Source organism: Scleropages formosus, chromosome 16, assembly GCF_900964775.1.
Source record: "Scleropages formosus chromosome 16, fSclFor1.1, whole genome shotgun sequence".
Classification (NCBI taxonomy): domain Eukaryota; kingdom Metazoa; phylum Chordata; class Actinopteri; order Osteoglossiformes; family Osteoglossidae; genus Scleropages; species Scleropages formosus.
The window spans coordinates 6,105,551-6,122,015 of record NC_041821.1 but is presented as its reverse complement, the minus strand read 5'-3'; the positions used below and the strand labels follow the sequence as shown (position 1 = coordinate 6,122,015).

The 16,465-nt window shown below is 48.4% G+C and overlaps 2 protein-coding genes across 6 annotated transcripts in view; both read left to right on the top strand.

Moving 5' to 3' along the window:
- The first annotated feature begins 20 nt into the window (after positions 1 to 20).
- Positions 21 to 1,502, top strand: LOC114912450 (chymotrypsin-like protease CTRL-1). The gene is made up of 3 exons (XM_029259287.1): positions 21 to 282; positions 928 to 1,088; positions 1,237 to 1,502. The coding sequence occupies exons 1-3, from the start codon at positions 21 to 23 to the stop codon at positions 1,435 to 1,437; spliced, it is 624 nt and encodes a 207-aa protein (XP_029115120.1). The 3' UTR covers positions 1,438 to 1,502.
- A 776-nt stretch (positions 1,503 to 2,278) lies between these two features.
- Positions 2,279 to 16,465, top strand: part of fam13a (family with sequence similarity 13 member A) — a 41,213-nt gene continuing 27,026 nt past the window's right edge. For 4 of the 5 annotated variants that reach the window (XM_029259080.1, XM_029259077.1, XM_029259078.1 and 1 more), the window contains exons 1-8: positions 2,279 to 2,557; positions 6,309 to 6,504; positions 7,435 to 7,644; positions 9,159 to 9,336; positions 10,466 to 10,613; positions 11,339 to 11,425; positions 11,691 to 11,786; positions 15,205 to 15,380. In XM_029259080.1, coding sequence (XP_029114913.1) covers positions 2,531 to 2,557; positions 6,309 to 6,504; positions 7,435 to 7,644; positions 9,159 to 9,336; positions 10,466 to 10,613; positions 11,339 to 11,425; positions 11,691 to 11,786; positions 15,205 to 15,380 — 1,118 coding nt within the window. In that variant the 5' untranslated portion in view covers positions 2,279 to 2,530. The remainder of the gene's footprint in view (positions 2,558 to 6,308; positions 6,505 to 7,434; positions 7,645 to 9,158; positions 9,337 to 10,465; positions 10,614 to 11,338; positions 11,426 to 11,690; positions 11,787 to 15,204; positions 15,381 to 16,465) is intronic. The other variant, XM_029259079.1, reaches the window with a different exon arrangement.

Below are 16,465 nucleotides of genomic sequence, written 5' to 3'. Positions count from 1 at the left end.
GCAGACTTTCTGAGTCCAACATGTGGCGTGCGTGTCTTGGTAAACACCATGCGAGCCCAGCCGAGGAGCCCGCTGAGGTCTGCTACTTCGTGGACCGCATCGTGACCCACCACAGCTACAGCTACCCCCAGGACTATGACATCTCCAATGACATTGCCCTCGTCCACCTGGCTCAGAAGGCCTACACGACCAGAGAGATAAGCCCCATCTGTCTCCCCGAGGATGACAAAGTCCTTCCCGAGGGGACGCGCTGCTATGTGACCGGGTGGGGTGATGCGAGAGGTAGGGCTGCGCAAGCGTGAGGTCGGAAAGATCATCTCTCGGGGAGGGGGGTGGGCCGATATGTGCCGAGCTCTTGCTCAAAGACACTCACTCAACGCCCTTGTGGAAAAGCTCCCAGACACATTTGTTTTATAAGAGACAAGATTAATGCTTCATATAAAGTATCCTACCCTCCATAGGTCATATTATAAATATGGAACTGGCTGGACTGGTTTTCTTCTACGCTGAGAAAAATCTATTGAGTTGCTGTGACACTTTGATGTTAAGCGATGGTGAAGTGCTCTGTCCTTATGTCACCAGGCACATCTGGTCACGCATTACATTTAATAGGGCACTGTACTTGTGACAGGAAATGCCACCTGGGCTCATTAATATTTCATAGCAAAGGCATTGTGAATTTATGAACCTTGGCTTGCTCTATGAGAATGGAAAACGGAGGTTTTCGGAGAAAATTGGTCGACAAATTATTCCGAGGGTCAAATATGGTCCGGTTTTTCAGAGTCATGCGTGGGTGGAACAGTTGTGCTCTGTCGCATGGAAAAGCAAAACAACACGTGTTGTTCGGTGACATGTATACGGTGGGGCAAGAAGCCGTACGCAATGCAACGAGCGTAAAATGAATGACAATGACTGTCTTCCCTCCAGGTGAGGTGTTCTCCATGGTGTCCCGCCCTCTGACCCAGGCAGCCCTGCCCCTGGTTTCCCTGGAGACCTGCAGACAGCCCCAGTATTGGTGGGATGGGGTGTGGTCCTCTATGATCTGTGCAGGCTACGAGTCCCCTGATGAGTTCAAGTCGGCCTGCCAGGTACGCAGAGGAGGTCCAAGGGTTGGAGGGCCACCCTAGTCCTCATGACAGGCTGCAGGCAGCGTGCGTTCGCCCTCATCTCGCACCGATGATTAATGAAGCCATGCTCTACTGAATGCAGCTGCGTTTCCCTATTTTCCGCTGGCAGGGTGACTCCGGAGGACCCCTGGTGTGCCGTCCCGAGGGCGGCATTTCCACCTGGGAGCTCCACGGTGTGGTGACCTTCGGCCCCCGTAGCTGCGCTAAAGACAGCAAACCCTCCGTCTTCACCCGCGTCTCCGCTTTCTCTCGCTGGATCCGGGGCGAGATTGAGCGCTTCGCCCACGAGAGATCCTCTCTAGCCAACTGAAGATGAAGCCCGCACTACACCATCCCTGGTTAGGGTGACAGTGTCGGACGAACTCCTTGAAAACCAGCCGCTATAACTGGGATTTAAACACATTTCCATCAACTTTTATTCATTTAGCAGACACTTCTCTCCAAAGCGATGTACATCTCAAAGAAAAAACATACAAAGAGCGCATTACATCAGCAGAAGGACAATGGTTATTCTCATCCTGAACTCTATCGAGACAAAAGCATGTTTTTACTGAACTATCTACATCATGCTTGTCCTGAATGAAGGTTAATTTTACATTCAGTGGTCTTTACTAAAAGTACAATAAAAAGATGCATGTAAAATTACTCCATATTTCTCAGGTTCTGTGAACTATGGTACAGAATGACTCTACAATGACGACTCAAAGAGATTTAAACAGGTCAAGTGCAGGTAAGAAGAGGTGTAACCTGTAGTTTGGACTACATTTTATTTTTTTATGTCATGTTGATGTATAAAGCACTGTTTTACATTTGAATTATTAATCGGATGACTGATAAATACTTTGACAATCCAACACAAAAAAGGTTGTCACGGCGGTAGAATAAATATACGGTACAAGTCGCATTTTGTCTTGGAACGTCAAAAATTACGTGCGAAACTCGGAGTCCTCCATATTTTGAGGACAAACCTCGTAAGTGAGGAATCCAGTGTCCGGACCCTGAAGTCAAAGCCCTCCGATCACGTGACCCAGTCGGACCAGCCAATGGCAGAGCAGCGCTCGGATTTCAGCCCATGGCAACGCAAAGCCTCGAGTTCCACCAGCCAATAGGAGCAAAGGGCTCAAATTTCAGTCTTGAAGGAGGATCGTGAATCCGCCGCACGATCAGCCCGCACTCCCTCCAAGAAGTTCGTCTTACTGCCGTCTTTTCGGGATTATCTTGAGTTTTGGATTTCTTTTTTGGCCCGTGGGTCGCCGGTTTCCATGATCCATGGGTCTTCCCAGATACTAGCCGCCTTGGGGCATGTTCGTGGAGTGGAGTCCGGCGGACCCGTGGGACTCAGTCTAAGTGTAAAGTGGCTGTCGGTACCGGAGTTCGCGCGAGGCTCTTCCTGAAGCGATGCGATGGGGGCTGGAGCCTTAACCATCTGTGTGAGTAGGCATGGGAGCAGCTGGGGGTCTGGTCCTGTGTGATCCAGGCTGGAGTTTCCCATGGAGATGTTCTTCCCCGAAAACTGCCCTCTCTCTGTCATCTGCCCCTTCTTCTTTCTTGCAGTTTAAAGTATATTTCATAAGTGTGAAGTTTGGAAACGGTGTCAAACGGACGAGTCTCCATCTGTGGCATCGATCAGCTCGAGTCACTGCTGATTCACGGCTACTAATAGTGTGCAAAACTAACATTTACCCTGTTTCTACCCCACTCCAGATGTTGGCATTTAGTCGCGCCTTCGGTAAATGTGTTTAAAACACGATCTGGATGCTGAGATGTGCTTTATTTTTTTAGCTCCATAAGTCACACGTCACTTAAAGCTCGCCAAGTTAATTTGCGCTGCTAAATAATTAAACTCGTGTTTAAAATGTAAGTATTTGGTAGTAAGTCGGTCGATTAGTAATCAGTGTGAGTGAGTTAGTATTAGTGTTGTCCTATTTATTTATTTATTTATTTATTTATTTAAAGCGAATCGGCATGTCTCCGGCTCGTGCCTGCAGTGCGCGTGCATCCCGTTGCCGTGGAGACCAGCACTCGCGTGCCGGGGACAGGTATCGGGCGGTCGCGTAGAGACCCTGCAGCACCAGGCAGGTGTCAACATGCGTGACGTCAGAACAGCGCTAAGGGCCCCTTTTCAGTTAGTGTGTGACTTGAAAATGATGCTCAGTGTGTCTGTGTCCCACTCAGTGTGTGTGGAGTTTGCATGTTCTCCGTGTCTGTGTGGGTTTCCTCCGGGTGCTCTGGTTTCCTCCCACACTCCAAGGACATGCTGTTCAGGTCCACCCATAGTGTGTGAGTGACAGAGAGAGTGTGTTTCATTGATGTATGGATGAGTGACCCAGTGTAAGTAGTGTATCTAGCAGTGTAAGTCACCATGGTGAATAAGGTGTGTGAGTTGGTAACACTATGTAGAGTTCATTGGAAGTTGCTTTGGAGAAAAGTGTCTGCTAAACAAATATATGTAAATGTGTAATATGAGCATTAGCTGCAGCGTCCACTTCCTTCATCATTAAGGTCTTTGGTGAGGTGTGTGTGTTTGCGTGTGTGAGAAACCAGTTTCCATCACATCAACACTGGGGCCACTGACAGCTGAGGGATGGGAGTGGAGCCTGGTGGCATGAACTAGTGTCACATAGTGCTGAGGCAGTCTGCTTGCGTGCAAGTGTGTGTGTGTGTGTGTGTGTGTGTGTGTGTGTGTGTGTGTGTGTGTTTTTTTTCTTTGGTGGGGGGACTCGGGACATCTGTTTGACCAGGCCTGTCTGGGCAGTGTGGCTCAGACAGACTTATCCGATCACCACCTGTGGTGGGCACTGATCGCCCCAACCCCTGTCCCCCCAGCCCTTGCAAAGGAGGGATTCCACACCAACTAGCCCTCAGTTTCTATTATTTATTTATTTATTTATTATAAATTTTTCTTTATTTATTATGAATGTGCTATTAGATGCTCCCGGTCCTTATTGCTGATATTTTGCAGTTTTAAATAGCAGCGGAGCCAAGATATGGTTATTTCACAGTTCACTGCGCCACCTTTGCTGATGAGTGTACATGATATAATAGTCTATTATTAGTGCAGCAGCAGGTGGAATGTGAGGAGGGACCCAGGTTCGATTCCCACCTCCTGCTGCAGTACCCTTGATTAAGGTACTTAGGAGCTTTATAAGGGGGTAAATCATTGTACAGTACGTTGCTTTGGAGAAAAAGAGTGAGCTACATGAATAAATGTAAATGTTATTTTCTTTCAGAGTCCAATGAATTTGTACCAAAGAACCTACAAACGGAACAATTTATAATACTCAATAAATTTTGGGAATTGAGATGAAGCACTTTGCTGAAAGGCTCTATAGCAGGACATCTCCAAGGACTTTAACTTTCTCTGTCCTTAAGGACTCCAATGCCTGCTGTCCCTCTACAGAATTTTGTGTTCTGGTGGAATGTGACCTGTGATGGACTGGTGTCCAGGGTGTACCCTGCCTCACGCCCTCTGCTTCCAGGATAGGCTCTGGACCACGGCGACCCTGCACTGGACAAACAGATGCTGATCATGAATGGATGGATGAAGAATGAATGACTGTAGCTCATGGTTTGGCTGTTTCAGACAATACTCTTGTTCTAAGGGTTGTGTGTGTGTGTGTGTGTGTGTGTGTGTGTGTGTGTGTGTGTGTGTGTGTGTGTGTGTGTGTGTGTGTGTGTGTGGGGCGCCCAGGGCAGTATGAGCAAGAGCACTAGAATGGAAGTGTTTTCTGTGTCTTAACCTCATAAAACTTAATAAGCCAACAAGGTGGGGGGAGGTTTAAAGGCTGAGATCATTTTGCCCCCAAGGAGGGGGGCATCTTGACACCAACTGTGAGGTGTGTCTCAGAGAGTGTGTCCCCACTGGATGTGGGGAAAAATGTCTGCGGTGAGAGTATCATGACATCACCCCTCCCCACCCAGCATTCCAGAGCGCTGCCGTTACCGTGGGACACGTGACAACCGACAGCTGAGTGCCGCCAGATGGCTGAGATTCTCTGGTAGAGGGTGAGATTTCAGCAGCTCCCCCCCTCAAATTTATTAATATTATACATTTTGAAAAATTATTTAATAAAGCTGCTCCTGCACTGTGCCATTTGTCATTTACATGTAGCAACATACAGTAAAGTTGCTGTGTGACTAAAAATTATTTTCCCATTTACACAGCTGGGTGTTTTTTTTTTTTTTTTTTTTTTCTTTTTCCAAGTGTCTTCATTTAGTTTAAATACCCGACTCAGGGGTACTAGCCTAGAAGAGGGGATTCAAACCCAGGTCCTTTGGCTGTAAGGTTACAGCCCTAGTCATTATGCCCCCTGCTGGCGCAGCGCTTGATTGTTTTAGCATTTCTATTTCTGTCATTGTGTGTGTGTGTGTGTGTGTGTGTGTGTGTGTGTGTGTGTGTGTGTGTGTGTGTGTGGTGATCCTACAGCTGATTTGAGACACGATTACAGATGAAACCTAGCTGTGAACCTGACCTCAAATAACCCCGATGACTAAAAATCCTGGTGCCGCTAGAGAGATGCAGTCAGGATGACAGGAGTGTCGGAGCCGCACGTCGTCGCTGGCGTCTCGCTGCCACGTCTTTCCGAACGGCCCGGTAATTACTCTCAGCCGTGACAATTGATGGCGCCTCTCGATGGACAGAAGGGGAATTACAGTGAACAGGGTGTTTTCTGGGGGTCACGATTAGATTCTTCTGGAACACCAAACATAGATCACCTTGATCTCATACCCCGCTATAGGTGTTCCGCCTGAGCTCCTCCGACGAAAACGTCCTTCTGTACAAATGCATACAAAGTCTCCTTGGCGACAAAAATATCCATCTTAACCAAACAATAACAACCGTAATATTAATACATAAATATTGTGATCATATTTACATGAGCCGCTTTTATCTTTGTTTGCTTGGCACCATGCGGTCGGACCATTGCCTAGCGCCGGGTACACCTTGGTCCTTTCCCATCTCGCCGCAGTGGCCACGCCCCTAGAAACAGGCTCCAGGTGACCGCTGTCTTAGTTACAGGTACACAAGCTGGGCTCCTCCCCTTCCTGGCTCCCGGTACTCAAGTGTTCCGAGTGCAGGGAGGCGTGCGAGGCTTCATGGGGAGCCCGGCGATCGGGGCCAGCGTGCAGCCTGTGACGGTGCCCGTGGTTGACTGCGCCCCCTTCCTCTGCTCTCTGAAGCACAACCGGGCCGCGGCGCAGATCCGGGAGGACGTCAAGAAGATGGTGCAGCTGCCGCTGCTGAGACAGGGTCGCCCCGGCGCCAGGGACCGCAGGCTGTTCGGGGTCCCCCTGCTGGAGCTGAAGGCGCTGGGCCTGGCTGCGGACGGCGTGCCTTGGGTCGTCGGCATCATGGTGGAGTTCCTGCGGGAACATGGTCAGTGACGCCCCGGGGCGGGGGGGGTCTTTTAATGTGTTTTAATACGATGGGGTGTCCGGGGTAAACAAAGGTGAGGGATGTCCCCTTCCCGATGCTCGTGTTCAGATCACTTTCTTGGGGCCGTGTGGAGAAACGCGGTAAAGGTAAAGCTTGTGGTACTGGTGCACCGAGACCCCCGACGGGTGGCTCTGTCCCTGCCCCTGCTGTTGAACATCTCCTTACCTACAGCTGCCGTGGACACGAATGACACGGTGGACAGATGCTGCAGTAGGGGTTTCGCAGGCTGTAACTACAAGAAGGAAAATATTAGTGTTTTTCATCATAGGTGAAAGGCCAAAGACTTTTCCAGACAGTTTCACCCCCAGCAGAGTCCTGCAGCCCTTCGGAGGGCGACCTGAAGGTGGCACTATTGTGCTTTGAATGTTTGGCCTTTGCTGGTTTGTGTGGAGCAGGGTGCTGTAATCATACTTTTGTTTTATTTCATTTACTCTATTATTATTATTATTATTATTATTATTATTATTATTATTATTCAGAGCTGGGCTTGAGCGACAGCCATATCAGTATGTGTCCTTCATGGACCAGCGATGTACACCAGGAAAAAGACTTTAATGCTGCACTATGAGGTATTGTCATTAGAAATTACTGTTACGTGACTTTTGCTATTCCCCCCCCCCCCCACTTTTTTTAATGCACAATTTTGCAGTATGCTAGGGAATGTAATTCTGGTGGTGGCGGGTCTCAGCTCGTCGACAAGAACCAAAGGCTTAGAGAAGGGGTCAGAACAGAATATAACCATGGCAACAGAAAACTGTGGCGTTGTCATGGCAACAGGTGCTGATCACTCCAGTAGTTCATGACAGGGTTGCCCTCTCTCGCTCTCTTTCTCTCTCTCTCGCTCTTGCTCTCACTTTCATTTCCTTCCAGCCCTGCAGCAAGAGGGTCTTTTCCGGGTGAATGGGAATGTGCGGGTGGCGGAGGCCCTCCGGCAAAGGTTCGAGAGCGGGGAGGACGTGAACCTGCTCCAGGAGGGCGACGTGTGTGTGGTGGCCAGCCTGCTGAAGCAGTTCCTGAGGGAGCTGCCCGAGGGTGTTGTTACCTCCGACCTCCAGGCCGCCCTCCTCCAGCTGTACCAAGGTGAGACTAAACCCCGGACCGTGCTCTGATCCTACCGCACGTAACATGTGCTTCCCAGTGGCCGTACCGTGGTTACACTGGCGTTGTTGTACTGTGATTTGCCCACAACTTGCTGGTTTTCGAACCTTGGAGCCTTACGGTATCTGCGATCGTGGTGAAATTGTGGGAAATTACAGGCTGTACAGTGTGATGCCATCAGCAGTGTGCAGTGATTTATTTACAGTCCCAATCTAGTGTTGGAACCCTCAGCCAATAGGAGCATGCTGGTGTCCCCGTGTGCTCTCTCACACAACGGGAGTGATGACATGACACATGACTAATCCCAGGAAAGCAAAGGAAGCATAGCCGACCTATGATTAACGTTACTTCAAACGGGGGGGGGTTCAGCCAAAGTGTAGCTGAGCCTGGTCACCACAGGGTGGCTCTGGTTTCGCTCCACCCGGCTGTCGGGAGGCGGCAAAGTCCAAATTCGGTCCTCGTAAATGCAAGGAAATACGGGGTGCTAAATGAAACTCCTGGTAAGGTCAAATTCTCGTGACCTGAACGGGCGTCTCTCCAGGGTATGACTGTAAATGTGATGGGGGGGTGCGGTTCCACAGCTCGGTATGACCGCTTGCTCCAGATTCTGCATTTGCGATCACATCTTCATCCGACACCCGTAGCGCTTGCTAATCGGGACCCGAAATCGTGGAAGTACGACACGGCGATGCGTTCTGCCCTCATGTCGTGATTCGTGGCCTGACCTGACACCGTTACTGCATTGTTTTCGCCAGCCCTCACCACGGTAAAGATGCGGTGACTTGTTCAGAACGTTGGCCATCTGTGTCGATTCCCCGCCAGACACAACTACGGCGTCGACGTCTGGGCCTCGTCGGAGCGGCGCCGTTTGTTACTCGCGGTCCGAGCGAGACAGCGTGCGCGCGCTTATTTGCGCGGTGGGGTTTTCAAAAGCTGTGTTTTACCGAACATATCGGACGGAGACACCACACGCGGCGGTCGAAGACTAAACGCGAAGCTGAACATGCCGAGATGAATCCTTAACCCCCAACTGTTATGTCTAATATTTATCCGTCTGGCTGAACTCGGCTTTTCTTCCATCCTCTCCTTGGCAGTTTGGTCATTTTTATCGTATCGTTGTCGTGCCTTGAGATACGAAAACGACATCTGAGGAACTGGCATCACGGTTTGTGGTCAGTTTGGGTGGGATTCAGGGACATTGGCTCCTGGGGTGGACATCTGTCAGGAGTTTGGTAATTAGGATTAGGGTTAAGGGTTATTACTGGTTAGGGGTTAGTGGTTAGCGTTAAAGGACAAGGGTTAGTGGATGGGGCTTAACTGTTAGAGTTAAGGGTTAGGGTTAGGTTTCATCTTTTGATTTATGTCCATTGAGAAGCCAAAAGAGTTTGTTAAAGATGATGCTTTCACTCTCCCCGTTGATCCTACCTAAACCCAGAGTACCCAGCATTCTTTGCGCACGGTTTCCACGTAAAATGTGCCGTGTTTATGGTTTGCAGAATGCGGTGAAGAGCAGTGCGGTCAGGCGTTGAGGGACCTCCTTCACGGACTGCCCGACGTCCACTATGACCTGCTGCGGTACCTCTGCCGCTTCCTGACCCAGGTGGCCGAGCAGCACCAGCACAACCGGATGACGGCGCTCAACCTGGCCACCGTCTTCGGGCCAAATGTCTTCCAGTGAGTTTTTACAACTAAAATCCAAACATAAATTGCAATGTTTGGGATAAAATAAACGTAAAAACACACACACACGCAGTCTGAAACCGCTTGTCCCAAGCGGGGTCGCAGCAAACCGGAGCCTAACCCGGCAACACATGGCGCAAGGTTAGAGGGGGAGGGGACGCACCCAGGACGGGACGCCAGTCCGTCGCAAGGCACCCCAAGCGGGACTCGAACCCCAGACCCACCGGAGAGCAGGATCCGGTCAAGCCCACTGCGCCACCGTGCCCCCCTTGTAAGAAACATTGCTTAACAATAAGGGAACAGTGTTATTAGAAAACTGAAGGTCTGAAATATGGCATGAGGTATCGCTGCCTTGTGCATTTGAAATGTTGCAGCTTTGTGGGTGACGTTTTCTGTTAACATGTACCTTTATTCGTATAAATAAAAAAAAAAAAAATTCATATAGGTACGTTTCGCGAATTTATTTCTTTATATGAATAAGCACCTACACTGTATGTACTCTATGTACCTAAATATGAATATATACCTTCCTAAATATGAATATATACCTATATACCTTTATTAATTTAGAGACAGGAGTGTCAGGGGTGCCTGGCTGATTCTTGCTGAGGGCGACCAAACACCCCAGTATCCAGTCTGCTCAGACCTCGAAGGAGGGGGGGTCGGGGGAATTCATATCTATTTATGGAGAATCATTTCCATTGATATTCTTTGATTCAAAAACCGAATCCTTCTTTCTGTAAGCGACTCTCCACACCGCTCCTCGCAACCCTCGTGCGTACACTGCTTTTTTTACCAGCTCAGTCATTCGTTGAATTGACCGCACCCGTCGGTTCTGGACATGGTCATTTGCTAAGAGGTTTGGGTCTCGTCCACCGCTCTGGGGCTCGGGGTAAAATTAGCCCCATGCACTGTCTGCATTTATACAGCTGTCCAGGAAGGAGTCCTCGCTCTTGGCTGACCCGTGCATCTCCTCAAAAAGCCCCTTTGAGATGACCCTTTTGGCATTCAAAGTACATTGATATTTTGTCCTCCCGCCTAATTCTTACCGCTAGTAAAATATCAAATTGCCCCATGTACCACCGGTTAAATACCGTGTTTGTTTATGTGTGTGTTGTCACAGTGTTTCGCCCGGGTTCGATGGAATGAGGGAGCAGAACATATGCAATAAAATCATGGCCAAGCTGATCCAGGGGTACGGGGACATCTTCGAGAACGACGGTGGCCGTGGGGACGCCAAAGAGGAGCACCGACAAATCATTACTGTCAAAGTGAGTCGTGCTTTGGACGTTGCTGCAATATTGATTCTATATATCAAGTTTTGCAGGAGTTTATGTGGAGTTGGTTATACCGTATATAATCAGAATTCTTTGGCAGCAGATCAAAGCAATGTGTTTTTTTATAAAGGTGTCAGACCAGTCCAACATAAATCCTAAAGGACACGATAAAATCTCACGAATGAGACCGTAGTGACCCGCTGTGAACGGAAACCGCCGGCGTTTCGGCTTCATCGTTTTGCGAGTCCCAGGGAATCCGTTTGTACGCCTGAGTTTATAGGGTAAAAACACTTTCCTGTAAAAATGGGTAAAGTATAGGATGTGACAGTCTGTATTCAGCAGCGTTTTCTAATCTGGTGTATAACGAAATAAAATGAGAGGCTATTAAGTGTCCTGTACATTTGCCATGACAGAAATAGGACTGTTGGGCATGTGTGGATCGCTTGTTATTTCATACCGTTGGGTAAGACCATCCCAGAGGGTGTGGGGACCGTGCCTTGGATGAGAGCTCGTACTGGGACTAAGGTCGAGGGCCTGGAGCTTTGGTTCTAAGGCTTGGGACTGGGGCCTTGAATTTTGGGCTTTGGCCTTGAACCTTAGTTTTAGACTGGGACTGGGACTAGAGCCTTGGCCTTTGCCCTAGGGTCTTGAACTAGGGGTCTGAAGCCTTGGACTAGGGTAGGGACTGAGACTGAGGGCCCTGTGTCTGTTGTCTCCAGGAGGCCCATGAGAGCCAGCTTGCTCCTGAGGATTCGCCCAGGAAGTCGGCCACGGAGGAGCCCACACCTGTCCCGAGGAAGAAGAAGGTGAGGATTGTGTGTGTGTGTGTTATGTATGTCATACTGTGCACCCCAGGATCACATGTCCCACCCTAAACCATCTTCACTCCCTCTGAATGACGCGAACCACACCAAAGGAGACTCCATTTCAACTAGACATCCATGCTTTGTTTATTTGTTTGCGGTCTTTGCGAGAACAACCACGCAAAGGCGACATGCGCGACGGTGAGAACATAGAGCTGCGGAGCACAGCGGGGCAACGGCACTCACGAACCCGCCTGGCTCCTTTCAGTTTGTCCAGGGCGGTCCACCAGAACACAGCGCTCCTCCAACTGAGCCGGCCAGCGAAGACCTTCATTCCACCTTGAAGAAGAAGAAGAAGAAAAAGGTAATATTCACGTGGACCCATGCTTGGTTCAGGCTCTTACCATGACGTCGAAGGTCCCTTAATAGAATGCACGTGTGTGCGAGCGAGCCGTGCCAAAGTGTCCTTCACAGTTTGTTCCTTCGAGTCCTTCTCCTCCTTGCCCATTCACACCCTTTCCCTCGCGGTGGCTGTTAAACCGGTCAGTATTTTGTCTTTTTCGTAGGTCACATGGTGTTTATTCATAGCTTGTGGCCTTTATATCTTCTCGGAGACCCATCGCTATCAGTAGCCCGGTGCCATCGCGGATGTTCCCTTTTACTTCCCTGCTCTCGCGTCTTGCCGTCCCTCTCCCCGGCCTCGGGGCTCCTGCTTGCATCACCTCACGAACATCGACGCGCCCCGGCTCGGTTCCGCTTTCGTGGCCCATGCGCACCTTGCGGTTTCATTCCTGCATGCAAGTATGTTCTGATTTGTCGCTTCAGCCTTTTTCGAGGTGCTGATGTTTAACGTTCTATATCTGTGTGACAAAATGACTTGGTGGGGGGGACAAGTGTGTCATTGACTCGGAGGAACTGCTTAGCTCAACCATTCAAAGGTCACTGCTGTTTTTCTCACTCCTTCTCATGGAACTATTGCATACAGTGTTGTTGTATTGCAGGTCTTATCAACGCACACTGATAATGTGAACAGGACAGTTGGGTTTTTATTGGAGTAACTGGAGTCACTGGGGCTACTGGCCTATGAGATCCTCATTCTGAAGGTCACCTTGATATATGTAACGGCGATAAGGCTGGAGATGGTGTGTCAGCAAACTTGCTGGTGCTTATTTGAAGTAATGAGAGAAAGGTGTGTGTGTGTGTGTGTGTGTGTGTGTGTGTGTGTGTGTGTGTGTGTTACCCTGGCTGTGTTAGCCGTTGAGCATCTCATGGAGGAGGAACCCCAACAAGCTATGCTTTGATGGCCATGAGGAGTGCAGGGGAACTGTAGGAGTATGTGGCAGTGTGTTGTCGATCAGTATGAATGAATGAATGAATGAATGAACGAACGAACGACACAGACTGAACCTCGTCCGTTGAATCTGCCACATCTTGGCCACTTTATTTTAATAAACCAGGCCACTCTGTAGCTGTGCTCTGGAAGGTCAAACCACAAGGCTGTGCTGTTGACCAGGAATCGTTGCATCGGGTGGAACACGGTGCAGGTGTCAAGAAGTGCTTTGCCTTTCTTTGATTGGCCTGTTGTGTTGATAAAGGCTGCTTTATGTCAGCGTTGTGCTCTGGTTGCCGTCGGTGACGCCCTGCGCAGTTGCCGCGATGAAAAAATCCATTATTTGGCAGAATGTGAAGATGGTCTGTCATGGGAGGCTGATGTAAGCTTTGAGTTGAATGACTACGGTGTCAAATATGAAGCGTTGCCGTGGTTTTTGGATTACCACAACGTCGCTGTCTTTTACCATGTTAAAGTAACACAGTATTTCTCTTCATCTTTTTGACGGTTATTTTTGGTGCTTTTGGATTTCTTTCTAGTAGTCAAGAGAGACATCCGTATTACTGCATTCATTTATTCATTTTGGACCCGGATTGTGGAAGGAAAGATTTGGTTGGCATGGCAACGGCCTCAACTGAATTTGAAATCGGTAATGAGGACTGTTTAGCCGTCTAGAATAAACAGTAATTTAGAGGTAGGCAGATGGAGACGTCTTTTTGGAGCTGGTTAGTAGGACTTGTCGTCGATGATTTGAGCCCCTGTGGCTTTCCCAAGTTTTGCAGTGTATCGGAAGGTGTGTGTCCAAGTATTGAACATGAATTGTACTGAGCTGTTGTGTTTTTTTTTTTAATTATATCTTACAGAATTCATTTTCAGCTCTGTAAAATATCTGATCTTTTTTATATTATTATCATCATTATGAACCTGTTCAGTTTCAGACGCCTTTGCCCAATGCAGCTTGCAGTGTTAACAGTGATTTACCCATTTACATGGCAGGGTATTGGTACTATACCAATTGAGAGTAAGTACCTTGATCAAAGGTATCACAAAAAGAAAGGGGATTCGAACCCTGGTCCGACCCTGCTCCCACTGACTGTCCCCATCTATATTGCAGTATCAATTATTTTTATCATAATGAAATGATAATATAAATGAAGTCATTCCTCTCTCACTCTGGTGGTGTTGAGGCAACACCTGGTTTACAAAGTGGTTTCTTTCTCTTAGAAAAAAGTGCCCAGTTTTTTTTTTATTAAAAAAAAAAAAAGGATTCATAGGATCCGAAAAAGGATTAGTCTGAGGTCTGGCTTTTTTTTTTTCGTCGCTGCCGCTGCCATTTATTTGCCGATTTGGGTTGAGCGGTCTTGTGTTGCAGCCTTTCCATTCGGTCATTGGTTTTCCGCACATGAACGGGTTCAAAACCTAAATTTGTACTGATTTCTCCACGGCCCTAATTGACAGCAGCTGGCGGCGAATGTCATTAATGCCCTTTATTTGTGTATTGACTTCCCTTTTAATGACCGTTTAATAAGTAGGACACACCAAATAGACTTTGCTGCCTTTAATGCGTGCGCTGGCACTGGTTCGAAGCCCGAAGCCTAACGTTCGCTCAGGCGTGAAGATGATGCCCCAGGTGGAGGAGGCGCTTTGTACAACTTTGGCTTTTCCACGTAGAGCCATTGTTGCGGTTCCCATTTCGATTCCCCCCCCCTTACCTGTGGACTCTTTTTAAAAGCAAAGCGCTCAGACGGTCCCGGTTCAGTTTCTGGACTTGATGTGGCGTCCCCCACGTTCACGGACCTCGTTCTTCACGTGTTCTGTGCTGACCCCCCAGAAGGAGCGTCGCATAGGTAGTCGACGGTTCTTTTTTGTTTTACAACCAGACTCTGGACTCCAGCGTCACGGAACGGCATGGTTGTGGAAGATGGGTGATCCCAAAATAATATTTAATAAATAGGTGCTCATGAAGTCGTAATTTTTTTTCCTTTTAAAATGACCATCGTCCTTCTCTGAACGGTTCTGGCTTAGAAGAAGTTTTTAGTGTAGTTTTTCACTACAGTCCCGCCCCGTTTAAGCAGTTCTGTGCTCACGACCGCGTTCATGGGTCTTGAATGCTAAAACCAGGTTAGTGATGGTCCTTAATGTTTCATAGCCGAATGTTCTCATCTGACAGCTGTGCTCTGAAACCCGTCGCCGACGATGGCGAGGAAACTGTCCACCGATGAGGTGAACGAGGATGATTTCGATATGGTTCTCATCAGAATCCGTTTTTTCGCTTACGCGACAGACACCCGCTCGCCGCAGCCGCAGCCCATTGTCCGGAAGGTAGGCCGGGACTCGGGTTCGAATTCTGCTTTAGTGCCGCCTCTGATCCTTCCCTTCCTCCGCCTTTGTCTTTGTACGTTTTGTAATGTAGGTAAAGTTGAGCAGGCGTGACCCCTGTCCTCTCACACAGGTGAAGAAAGTGAGACGTGACGACACCCCCAGAGACGTGCCCCAGCCCCCCCAGTCCGACGGCTTGCCGCACCAGCGCCCCCTGCCCACACCCAGGACCAGATCTGTGCCAGGGGACATGGACTTGTCCAGCGATGACTTGATGTCTCCCAGAAGCTCAGAGACCCTGAACAGCAGGTTAGTGTCTCTTTGACAAAAGAACAGGTTGATTTGGATTAGTGATGATACTATGATGATGATGGTGATGATGATGATGATGATGATAATAATGATAATAATAAGGACCCAGTGAGATCATGCTGTCAGATTTTATTCTCCGTTCAGGTCTCCACACAACAATATTACTGTTCATAATATGCGTACCTCAGTGTCGCAACCTTGGAGTTGCAGGAATGTTGAAGGTGTAGCACCCAGCAATGTTTATTATGTTTATTATGGTTTTTGTTATGATGTCAGTGCACAGTGTTTTTATTGCTTTACTGAGAGCCCTTTATGACATGTGAGTCTGTGTTGACTTTTTGAAATAATTGCTGTCATGTTTATTTTACCAAACTGGGTCAAAGGTTGTTTCGAACCGTCGACATTGCACAATGAGATGTGGTGAAATGCAGCAGGAGTTGCTCTGAATCGCTCCATGTGTGCAGAGTAACTGGGGCGCAAGTGATAATTAGGCAACGAACCTTGCTTTTTCACTTTTTCTAAACGGTTATCTTATTTGCCCAAATGGATGTTTCACAGTCACTTTCTTACCATTTATTTATCAATTCATTTATCTCATGCTTTCTCCCCAAAGTGATTTATAATGTTTTTACCGCTGGGTAATTTTTGCTCCGTCTGCTCAGGATAAGTATCTTACTCAAGCCTTTTACAGCAGTAAAGGGGATTCACTGCAGGCCCTTCAGTTGCTAGGCAACAGTCCTAACACTATTCCCATTTACTTCCATATGTAAATTTATAGATGTGTCCGTTTATGCAGTCGGATCTTTCTAGTTGGGCTATTAAGATTTTTTTTTTTTTTTTTCCCGCCTGGCAGCAGTTCACAAGTGCAAGTCCTTAACCAGCACGCCCCTCTCCAGCTTTAAGGTTTTGGTTTATTTTGTCTCGTTGTCCTGTCCCCTGGCAGCAGCTCAGACACTTTTTCAGACCGAGCGTGAGTCAGCACGCTTCCCGGCAGCGCTGACGCACTGCTGCTTTATGTCAAAAACCAGTGTCAGAATGGAAGTTCCCATTGATGGCATCCTGGGTATTTGGTTTACTCTGGC

What these genes read in the sequence shown, in the direction of transcription:
- LOC114912450 (XM_029259287.1), top strand. Translation starts at nt 21, where the DNA reads ATGTGGCGTGCGTGTCTTGGTAAACACCATGCGAGCCCAGCCGAGGAG. An exon ending in CGGGTGGGGTGATGCGAGAG is followed by an intron (nt 283 to 927) that starts GTAGGGCTGCGC and finishes TCTTCCCTCCAG; the next exon opens with GTGAGGTGTTCTCCATGGTG. An exon ending in AGTTCAAGTCGGCCTGCCAG is followed by an intron (nt 1,089 to 1,236) that starts GTACGCAGAGGA and finishes TTCCGCTGGCAG; the next exon opens with GGTGACTCCGGAGGACCCCT.